This window comes from Schistosoma mansoni, chromosome 4, assembly GCF_000237925.1.
Source record: "Schistosoma mansoni strain Puerto Rico chromosome 4, complete genome".
In the NCBI taxonomy this organism is placed as follows: Eukaryota; Metazoa; Platyhelminthes; class Trematoda; order Strigeidida; family Schistosomatidae; genus Schistosoma; species Schistosoma mansoni.
The window spans coordinates 2,597,416-2,610,081 of NC_031498.1; the positions used below are offsets into that span (position 1 = coordinate 2,597,416).

General features: G+C 29.9%; 1 protein-coding gene across 1 annotated transcript; it reads right to left on the bottom strand.

Moving 5' to 3' along the window:
- Positions 1–2,140: 2,140 nt before the first annotated feature.
- Smp_150100 (hypothetical protein) lies at positions 2,141–10,242 on the bottom strand (the record flags this gene model as incomplete). Its single annotated transcript, XM_018796534.1, has 4 exons — positions 2,141–2,248; positions 2,737–2,900; positions 8,813–9,554; positions 10,084–10,242. The coding sequence occupies 4 exons, from the start codon at positions 10,240–10,242 to the stop codon at positions 2,141–2,143; spliced, it is 1,173 nt and encodes a 390-aa protein (XP_018651666.1).
- Positions 10,243–12,666: the final 2,424 nt, after the last annotated feature.

The window sequence follows — 12,666 nt, forward strand, 5'->3', positions numbered from 1 at the left end:
ATTATCGCACATTGAGTTTATCACGCAAATATGTGTTTATGAATATCATTGTCTTTTTGTTTTTTTTTTCTTTTTTAATGTTATAAGAACTTGGTTACACAAGTCACACCCAATTTAATTCATTACCATATCAATCTATGGCGGGATTAGGAAAAAGAGAAAAAGGGAGAGCAAAAGTGGGAGTGAGTTGATGAATGAGGGAGTGATAATTCCCGTTATAACTAAGAGGGAAAAAGTATCTATATAGCAAAACTCATACTCGTTTAAAAATTTAACTAAATAAATCATTAGTCATCAAAAACTTCACAAAGCATATCTATTCAACTAAATATTTACTTGGGAAGAAATAAAATGTCCAATTAAGTCAACCATATGACTGAAGAAGGGTGTTTCAAAATATGTCAAGACAATTGAAAGCAGTTGAGATTTAATGTATGTGTTTAAGATAATGTGAAAAGGATGAAATTCTTATCGACATTTTCCTAAAGGAATTAATTTTGTGTTTCTATGTATTTACTATTACAATTCTCTGAATGTAACATAAATCATGAAATTTCGAAGTTAAGGACATTTTAGTCAACTGTAAAGACTTTTCTGAAATAAACAGAAAGAAACGATGCTCTCAAGATCTACATATACCAAAACAGACGAATCGATTGGAATGCATAATATCAATAATTGAAAAATTTACAAACTTATATTAAATGGAATTCATTCACATTACACAGGCTGGTGACATTTTAGTCACCTGTAAAGACTCTTCTGAAATATATAGAACAAGACGATACTCTCAAGATTTACATATACCAAAAGAGACGAATCGATTGGAATCCCAAATATCAATAATTGGAAAATTTACAAACTTAAATGAAATTCATTCACATTACACAGGCTGGTGATGTTTCAGACTCAATAGTTCAGTGGATAGCACGTTTGCCATTTGAAGAAAAAAGATATTTAGTTCGAGTCTCGGTGTAAATACCAACAATGATATACAGATATATCCAGGTAAACAGTTTATATTAAAAAAGAATGAACATTTTACATTCTAATAGTATTTACTGCCTCACATTAAAATTTCTTGAATCCATCTTTAACACTGACATTTAACCTTTAAAACATCATTTTTTTTCGATAACAATTTAACTTACCAAGATTTTTTAATTCATCCCAACAATTCTTAGAATTTAAACATTCAGGTATATAAATATTTTTCAAAAAACTGAAATATTGAAGATATTCAACTGACAATACAATTTCCTGATAAGTAACCATATCTGAAACATTTTGACGAATCTTGATTGCAAAAAACATGAATGAAAAAAAAGAAAAAAAGAAAGAAAAATTTTGGTAAATTCTTGTTTATCTTTTTTGGGGGGGTGGTGTTCCTGTTAACACTACTGAAAACTTTATATTACTTAACATAATAGTAATGTTACTTTATTTCCTAAGCGCAAAAAATGATTTGCATTAAATATTTATGTTTATTTATTGTATCTATGAATGAACAAAAAAAACATTATCTTGATAAAACAAAATGAATAAGATACCTTGTTACGATTATTCATTTTAAATTATGTTCTCAGTGAATAAAATGTTACATTTTCTTATAGGATTTTAAGTAGTATATTTCCTTTTATTGATGAAAAGAAATGATTACTTATGAGTAGTTCAAATAAATAAAAACTTTTAGTTGAATAAAGATTAATTCAATTTTTGAAGATAATTTTTTATTATAATCAGAAGGGGTTTTGTAAAGATTTCAGTAATTTTTATAGTTGAAATTATGAGTCAATTGAAGCTAGACCACTAAGGAAAATCTGGACGAACTACAGCTGAAGAATCATTAAAGAATAGATGATACTGGATATCTTTTTTTGTATTCCAGTTTTCATCCTGTTAGTAGATTATATGGTAAAAATCTAGAATCTTGTGGTTTTACGATGATACTCTTAGATCACTGAACTGAAATTCTGTGATCCGCAATACATGCTGTTGTACATCAGGTATATAAAGTTAGTTAGATATTAACTCAAGAGTATTCAACACAGCCCACTATTCTAAGTAACTTGACATTTAAAAAATACCTTATTTGATAAGTGAAAAATAGGAACCCCGGGTACATGTTTATTATCACTTATCAATAAGGTCCATTCTCAACGTTTAAAAATGTTATTGTCTCTTCAGAGATTTTGAGTAGTATCACTGGACTAGCTTGAAATTTATCTTCTTCATGGACTAACATCATCTAGAGGACCAATAAAGCCCAGGACGAACTAGACAGTTATTTTTTTCCTAGCATGTAAATCTTAAGTATTATATGACGACACCTACAACGTATAGTTCAGATATAATATTGAGTTGAAGTAAACACTGTGAAAAGTTTCAAACTAAACAGAACTATTTTATTAGTTGAGTTCATGAGTCAATTAAAGCTAGACCATCATGGAAACCCTTCTTCTGACAAAAAGAAATAGACGTTTATTGTCGAATATGGTCAGTAGTTACATACACTTAATGCCATCCTATGATAAATAATAATTTCCAGTGATTTTGTTTCAGTTACTCGATCAGTAAATTGTTAATAACACTATCTATAGTTACTATGATTCTCTTCATTTTGTTAAATATAATAGAATTCCATCTTAATTTAAAAGGATAATTCATCATAATACTTAATCTTTTATTAATAATCATGTATTGTGATGTAGAAAAATAATTAAACTGTATACTTACATGTTCAGGAAGATTCTTTATATCTGAATACTGAATACATAACGGATTAATTACATCGTGAAGAATCGGCATTTCAACTGTTAACTCGTCAATACCAATAAAAATCACATATTGAACTATTTGATTTAATGAAGGAATATCTTCTAGTTGATTTGATCTTTCCTCTTTAAAAAGAATACCAAAGAAAAGTAAACATTCATATTAATAACACATTCGTTAAATTACAATCTATATGTACTTAGTATTAACTAAAACGAAGAGTAGTAAATGAAGAGTTAATATTCATTGTATTAATGTTTTATTAAATACCGAGGCTGTATATACACTGAAGAGATGTTATGACAAATCTTCATACCGCTGACTAATTACCTACTAGTAAACAGTGTCATCTTGTCTGATCATCAATGCTGAATAAATTTTATCGATTGTGTTATAATGTAAACATTGGTTCAAATTACTCGATAGTGAGGCACAGTATGCCTGATTTAAAGTGACTGTGGTTCACTGAATGAAATCTGTAGCTCTAGATTACTGACTAAATTGAATCTGTTGACAAAATATTACTGTGATCATTACGTACTTGATTTTCTCTTAGAGATTTAATAAGACAAAGAAATGGATTCATATCCAAAAATTTACAACCTCATCCAAGTTTTATCACATATTTAATAAAGTGAAACGTTATGTGTCATCTCATAAGTTACTTAAATGAAGAAATCTAAATATTCATTCATTTTTGCTGTCAAAATCAATGATTTAATGCTTATTCCTGATAAGAGATACTTAGTAGTAGTAGAAAATCTCCCCTATTTTATACCGACTGATTTGGAATCTAACAAAAATTTATGATAATTTATCTAGTTTATACTGAATTGTAAACTGGAATTATCATGTCTCATTTATATGAAAACTTGATACAACATACAGTGACCGAAATATCTTTAAATCCTGAACTATATACGAATCTTATAGCCTAGTACTTTAAACTGTTTGTATTTATTTCTTGGAAGATACTAGTTTTAAAGCTGTTTTTCAAGTAAGGATTTCTCCTTTTTCCTTTCTTTACAGTCATTATTTCAGATTAATATGTAATCTCAGCTAAATCTTATTTATCGTTTAGAAATAAATAATATCAGTGATAGACAAATTCATTTTGTGTTGTTGTTTGAATCTGCCGATCGATGTTTGGGACTGCAGTTGTTCAGTCTTTTATTGGCATATGTACATTCTGTGCGGATTGCCTTGATATTATCTTAACTCACAAGCCTTATAAGCAAAGGTGGATGGTGGCTGGCATTGGAATCCATGACGCACGTTTCGCCCCACATGGGAATCATCAGATAGATTTACCTGAATCTCAGAGTTGGTGTTCACTCTGCGATGTAGGTATATCCAGCTGACGAGTCCTGCATAGAACGAAACGTTAGTGCTTCATTGCAATACCAGCCACCATCCATTAGTGATAGATAGTTGTTGTGTTCTGTAAATTCGTTACTAACGGCTTCATTTTAAGATTTCTCCAATTTACATAAATTATTTAAAAGATTATTACTTCTGATATTCAAATTGTTGAGATAAAGATGCTTTATGTTTATACTGCTAAATGATTCATGAAATAACTTTAGTTAACTTTGAATTTTATCTAAAATATGAATAATACTCTTGGAGAATTGAACTAGTATGATGAAACTTATTATGTGAACCATAATGAAAACTAACACCAAACCGATCATTTTCATTAAAACCACATGTAGATTGATGGCCAGTTTTTAGAGATTTTCCGATTTCTACTACGAACTTTATTAGCGTCTCTGTAAATGAAAATACCTTTCAATGGTTGAAAAACAATGCAGACGAAATAATAACAACAATAATAATGATCATGAGTGCATGAAATGTTTCTGTTGAAGTTAGATTTTGTCAAGTGGTGGAATTTAAGAGACGCGTTTCTTCCCATCTTAAACTAGACAGCTTCTATTTAGTGTTATCAATCACACCAAGAATCAAAACTAGTACTCTTAACTTGTGGTGCTGAACACATCATCCAGTGAGCTACTGAGTCTAAAAACGAAAGGTTGTGAGTTCAAGTCCCAACGTGAACGTTGACATAGGCGAAGAAGGATCAAGCTAGCGAATCTGAAATTGGGTGAAACACGCTTTCTTGATTCCACTGTTTTGCAATATCCAACTATAATAGAAACTTGTAACTAAATGATAAAATCAAAGTAATCAAGATCGAGTTCGACAGGACAAGCTGCGAGTCATATGTGGAGGAATTCGAACACTTCACTTCTACCTAAAGTTTGTTCTGATGATAACTTTCAGAAGGACGATGATGTCTCTATGACCAAACCATCCAGCTCAGAGAACAAAACCCCACCTAATTACTCTACTCAGAACGTATCTATTAACAAACAGAGATTAATCAATTTCAGGTCTTAACATCTACATAGGCGGAAAGAAATAAAGTCTTACAAATGTAAATAAAACTGAATTATATTTCATAATTAAACATATTATACTATAATTGCAAAAAATACAAAACGATACGTATAATTCATTCTTCATTCATTTTTGATTAGAACACTGGCTTATATTATCCTAAAGTTTCGAATAAAATATTGGGAATTATTTTGAATAGTTATCTTACATCTATTGCTCGTAAAGAATTCCAAAACGTCATTATTATCATTATTATTATTTGGCCAAAGCTACTTAGATTCCATATTCATTTGTTTAGTTACAATAATATACAAAACTTACTTCTCTAATTACACGCCTACACATAATAAAGAGTATTCTTTTTATTTGAAAAGAAGTCAATACAATTAACCAATCATATTCTTTAAAAAGTGTATTTGTAAATTACTCTGTAATTAATAAACTAGTTAATTAATTAACTTTATAGTTGAAATCATGAGTGAATTGAAGCTAGACCACCATGAAAAACCTGGAGGCACTGTTTGACGTCCGTTTCGTCCTATTGTGGGACTCCTCAGCAGTGCTCATTCACGATCCCGTCTCTCGAGATTCGAACCCAGAACCTATCAGTCTCGCGCGCGAACGTTCAACCACTAGATCACTGCTGAGGAGCCCCACAATAGGACCAAACGACTGTCCAGTGCTTCCAGGTTTTCGATGGTGGTCTAGCTTCAATTGATTCATGATTTCAAATATAAAATTACTAAAATCTCCACAAAAGCCCCTTCTGGTAATTAATTAATTAAAAATTTGATATTCGAATTTACTGCCAGTTTATTATTGAATTTATTATGAATCAAACAAAGAACTTTCAACATTTCGTAAGTAATGATAAAAGATTGTTTGAATGGTCACTGACACATTTTAAAAAAGTTATATAAATCATCATAAAAGATGTGCTGAAAATATCTGAAAATCAATCATTCACTTGATAATAAGTTCACTGACATTTTTGTGGTTTAGACTATCGACTCTGTTTTAAAACATAATATGGTTTCAAATTTTAAGTTCAAATATGATTTTTTACTTGAGAACTACTTGAAACCGGTTCAGAGACTAACTAAAATTGATCAAATTTCAGTAAAAAAATATCAACAACGTGATAATTTAATACAATTTAAATTGTATTATAAAACTTATAATTATTGCAAAAGTGAGTAGCTATCTGGACTCAGTAGCTAAGTGAATAACATGATGGCGTTGAAAGAGAACGGTACTAGGTTAGATTCTTAGAGTGAACATCAATTCTAGAATCCAAGAACATACAACTGATGAATCCCAAATAGAATAATATTCGCGTCCTGGATTCCACTGCTAACCATATTTCATCGTTTCTAAATTTAGTGCTCAATTTACATCTATACTGTAATTTATCATAAAAAATGTGTTCACCACTTCTACAGAAATCAAACTATGTGAAATACTCAAGACTATGTAATTCTTATCCTCGTAGTCGGAATTATCAGAGTCGTGAAAGAATTTATGAAATAAATAAATACATCAATATGAAGCCATACTTATTGATGCACCGTAATTAAAAATCTCACAGTATATTACAGCAGAAAAAGAGATAAATTATAGAAGTTGAAAGATACAAAATTCAAATGAGGTAGACACTTATAGCTACAAAGAGAAATAAAATAATGTAATATCCATCTTATAACTTTCAGGAATCTTAAACAATCCTAATTACCAATAACCATACATACATTAACACCATCGGATGCTGGCTCAGTGGTCTAGTGGTTAAGCGCTCGGGCGCAAGACTGGTAGGTCCTGGGTTCAAATCTCGCTCACGAGGCGGGATTGTGGATGAGCACTGCTGAGGAGTCCCACAATAGGACCAAACGGCTGTCCAGTGCTTCTAGGTTTTCGATGGTGGTCTAGCTTCAATTGACTCATGATTTCAAATCTAAAATTACTGAAATCTCCACAAAAGCCCTTCTGACATCCATACAGTTATTAAGTGCACATTTTCATGAAAAAAATTTAAGACGATATTTACCATCTGATGTCAATTTGTGGTAAAAAAAATAATCATCAATACAAATGATGTATACTAAAACATTTCACTTTATTCGCTATAAAACTGATTCACTATAATATTTCAAATTTAAGGATGAATAAAACTTTAATTGTTATTAAGCCCAAAAATTAAACCATACCTTTTCATTAGATGGCCTCATATATCCTTACACAAATCCTATAGATTTCTGAAAAGAATTAGTAGTCTTTCATTATTTTACTAATGTGTGAAATCCATGTGATTTTGAGATGGGGGAAAATTTTTTTTAGTTTAATTGGATGATTTTCAATGGAAGCTTTTTTCTTTGAGCTGGATGATTTAAACACATAGCTTTCGTTGTCCTTTTAAACAACATTATCAGCACAAGCTTTAAATAAGAGTGAACTAATCGAATTTCTTTACTGAATGCTTCATGATCAAACCACCCAACTCAAAGAACAAAATCCCACCTATAAGAAACTTATGTAAATCTATCAGTGTAGATTGGTTAATTACCTTTCAAAATTAGTTTACTTTGATTAGCAATAAATTTCACATCAATGAATATATTTCTTTTAATGTAAAAGGTTAACAAGAACCAATCTACATCGAGGTGCACAGGTCAAGCTATGAACCCCATATGAAGAAATTCAAACACTTCTACTTGAAGTTTGTGCTGATGATGTCGTTCAGAAGAACGATGAAAGCTCAGAGAACAAAACTCCATCAAAATCGAAAGTATGAAACTTAGCAAAATGAGTACAATTATATCAACAACCATTGATTACAACATTCTCTATAAACTAATTATTCATTTACACTAAATTATAATCAATAAAACAATGAAAGTTATGAATGATAACAAACCTTTTAACTGTAATGAATTACAATGTACAATTTCATTCTGTTGTTCAAACTGATCACAATTATTCATTTTCATATAATTACCATTATCTTTCATCATATCACCTATAGTTTCCATAGTATTCTGTTCATAATGATTTAAAGGACTGAATTCATTACTTTTTTTGGTATAAAATTTCATTATATTACTATATTCTTTAATATATTCAGATTTAATAGATAAATCTTTAATTTCATTGAATTCATTTATAGGATTCATTATATTCAATGGATTATATTCATCTTTTAAATAAGTTTGATAATGTTCAATATGACTTGGATATTTAGATGAATTTATATAAGTATCCGTTAATTTTTTTGTTAAAACATCATTCATTATTGTTGCTAAGGATAAATAATAATTAATTGATTGATTTGATTTAAATGGTATCGACATTGTAGATTGAAATTTATTTTTGTTTATATTATCTGTTGTAATATTCAATGAAAATTGTTCTTTATTTGATAGAAAAGAAGATTTCATTACATAATCATTATTATCAATGAAATCCTTACTTATATTGATATCATTATTATTATTATGATTATTAAAAGTACTTGTTACCGATGAGAATGCAGATTGTGGTTTATTATCATTAATTATATTATTTATACTATTAATGTTACCATTATTATTATTATTATTATTATTATTGAAAGGTGAACTACTGGACTTTTTCAGTATACTATCTTCATTTTGAATTAGATTTGTTAAACCGATAGTTGTTGAAGTGAGAGGTGTATAACATCGTGAAGTATGAATTAATGATGTGTATTTATTTATTGGATAGTTGATTTGTTGAGGTGATTGATGGGAATAATTCTGTAGAATAGATTGATCTTTACTAATAGAAGTTGAATTGAAATGTTTTCTTGGATCATATAAATATTTTTTGCTTGTATTTAATTCAGATAATGATGATGTAGAAGTATTTAATGAGATTGTTTTTAGATAATCATAAATATGAGGGGAATATAAATTATTAAACCACGTCAATGGATTATTAGAATCATTATTATGGTTAATGATATTAGTTGCATTTAAGTGTATTGGCTTATTAGACCGAATTTCATGATCGTTTCTTAGAGTTGGAGATGATTGTGTTGAATTAGATGCCAATGTATGTTTTGGTTTAAATGATCCCAATAAATTTAAACAGTTATTATGTTTTGTCATGTAATTGAGCATTCCTGATTTTAAAAAACACATCTTATTTCTAATTCCTTGAGTATGATGTAGTCCTCTTCCTCGACCTACACCACCACCACCTCGAGTACCATAACTGTTTCTTTTATTCACTGTTGACGAAAAACGTGAGATTTTAGGAGGTAGTTCAACTCTTATTGGTTCATCAACTGCTGGATCAGCAACCGGAACATCACCCTCATGTTTTTCTCCACCGTAAAAATGACCACTGCATACTCGTAGCTAAATGAATAATGCAAATTATCAATTAATACGAAACATTAATAGTTACTGATTATGAAAGCAAGTAAATCCAGTGATAAATTAATCTTACTCACTTAACATTGACTGAAATCAACACTTTTAGACAATTTTTCAATCTTATTAACTACTATCTACACAAATAACTGGACCATACTTTCTCAGATACTAAAAGATTCTTCATACTATTATATTTCTAGTTCACCATGTGCACTAATAAAAAGTTTCAAATCGGGACAAAGCAACAACCTTTTGCTTCATAGTTTTAAATTATACTCGAGCTGGTGTAAGTTCACAAGTAAAACACCCTTCTATTGAATAAAATCCCCATTATGACAAGTGTATAGTAATATTTAACGACTAAAATCCAACGCAAATTATGTCTGCAATGATTTCATTAGTATTATACTTCTTTTGTAAAGATGACTGTAACTAGACTTATTTCTAATAAAGAAATTTAACTAACACATCATTTCCCCAACAGAAAAAATTAACCAATTCAATAACTAACCTGGCTAACAATTGTTTCCTCAGTTCTACCTATTGCTTCTAGCCATTTCTTTCGTAATATTGCAGGTTTCTTTGGTACACGATAAAAATGTCGATTATCTTCAGCACCACGATATCGTGAACGAAATCGACAATTCGGAAATCCACAAGTTGTTGGCATTCTTGTAAATTACCAAAATTTATCTAGACAGTAAGGAATTTTTAAATTTTTTATTAAATGTAATAAACATTGTTTATACAAAGTAGCCAGACTACTATAACAAATAATTACACTGTCCCGTTAATTTTTATCAATAACTTCAAAAATATTTGTAAACTAATCAATATAGTCACTATGCAAATGCTGGATTTTTATAAAAATGGTTCAAGTGTCGAAATAGTACTTACATTTGTTCAACTCAAGGCATGTAATCACATATTTCACATTTGTTTCTAATCAGCGTTAATTTGGAATATTGTGGTGTGGGTTACTTATATCCACATAAGTATTATATAACGATGGTCAGGCATTGAATGTATTTCAGTAGAAGATCGATAAGGAAAGAACAAAACGAAACGCAAATGGTATGGAAATGCATGAACAATAATAATCGGAGACGATGGACTGATATTTGCAGAAGGAACAGTCAAGTTTGAGACAATTCATTGATAGTTTGCAAATTAACTACTTACTATATGGTTCTTATATTTTACTGAGATATTCTGTGATCGTGTGCCTAAATACATTTGATTGTTCCCACTCGTGTTCTTGTTCACTACAATACGTCTCAATTCCTTGAATCTATTACTACACACTTATTGTAATGCAAAATTACCATAATCTACTCTAAGATGAAATTGATTTTAATATTGTTAGTATCCTAATAAAAATAATTTGTTCCAAAATATCTGGGAATAGATTTCTTTGAAAATAAGTAGTATTCATTAGAATTTACTAACAACTTTCAATACTAAATGGTTAAATAATGTAGAAAGTTTCCATATGGTAAAAGTACATTCATTATCAAGTCTATTATGTAATCGGTATTCACTACATTTAGTATGAAAGATTATGTAAGATAATTTCATAGTCGATATTAAAATATTTCATTTGAATAGGTGAACTACCCATACAATAACATAAAATTGACCTACAGTGATAAATGAAAACTACTTGTTCGAAACTACTTGTCATAAAGTCTCTTCTACTAACCAATAAAACTAGGAAGTACCGAACAGATGTTTCACCTCAGTATAAACTCCTTACCAGTGAGTATCCACAACCCTGATAAAGATCTAACCAGGGAACTTTGGTCTATAGTAAGAGCCCTTTACCTTTGAGGAGAAATCATGGTCAGCGTATTTCAATCATGTTGGATGTATGGCAATTACTCACCGAGAGTAATCGCAGATAGTCGTATAATATCACAACTTAACTGAAGTTAAGTATGTAAACCATTCAATACCAACTTAGTAGTTTGGAGGCTAAGCGCTCGTCAGCAAGATCTCAGATCCCAGATTCAACCCCTGATGGGTTAATGGATGATCATTAGTAAGGATTCTCACACTGTGACGAAGCAGCTGTCCTGTGCCCCAATGTTTTCAACGTTTGTCTTGCCAATATCATTTCAACATGTGAACTATTAAGAAATGCGATCAACACCTAAATTTCATTACTTGCATATCAAAATTAAAAACACCCGAATAAAAAATAACTCACAAATCTTTAACTATTGAATCTATTCCAAATTATCCGATTAATTAATGAACAAGTGATGATATATTTATTTAAAACTGGTGTTCATTTATTTGAGAAAATATTGTAGAGAAATAAAGCATTTATTTACACCCCTTTTGCAATTAGTTTTCCTACCCTTCATCAATGGAAATATTAAATTATTCAGAAGCACCAAAACTCAGGCAGATAATTTAAACTTCTTTTCATTTATTTTCCACCACACCACCAGTTTATCTCAGCCTTAATACCATATTTATGTTGGTACACATCTGCTCACTAATCTGGACATCTATTTTGGACTCGATTATGATGGGGGGAAACATGTATAACCTGATTTATGAGTGATTTACTCAAACCCCATATGTATGCATAATAATACATAAAGCTGGCTCAACAACCAGTCTTCATTTTAACTATGTTTAAAAATATGAAGTTAGCTTTTAATAGATTCATCTTTTCGGCAGATATATATGTATGTGAATGCATTTGTGAAGTCACATATTCTATCTTATTTAACCATTGGGTTTTCCTGGAGTTTTCAAAGGCTAGAAAATATATATGAGGCGAAATGTGAACATATTACAGAGTGAGTATTGAAAGAAAAATTAAGTCCGTTGAAGACAAATATGGAAGAGGTAAATAGTGACAGACACCATAATGGGCAAACAAAAAGTGGCAACGAGTAGAAAATTGGTAGATATTTTTGGTTGGTTGTCTGAATAGCAAGAGGATAAAGGGAGAGAAATATAATAGATGTATCTAACTTCCAAATTAACATTTTTCTGATTGTTAGTTACGTACAGTAGTAAGCCTAAATTTTCCACCAATTCCAATCTAGACCATAGAAAAATAGAGTAAGAATCAATC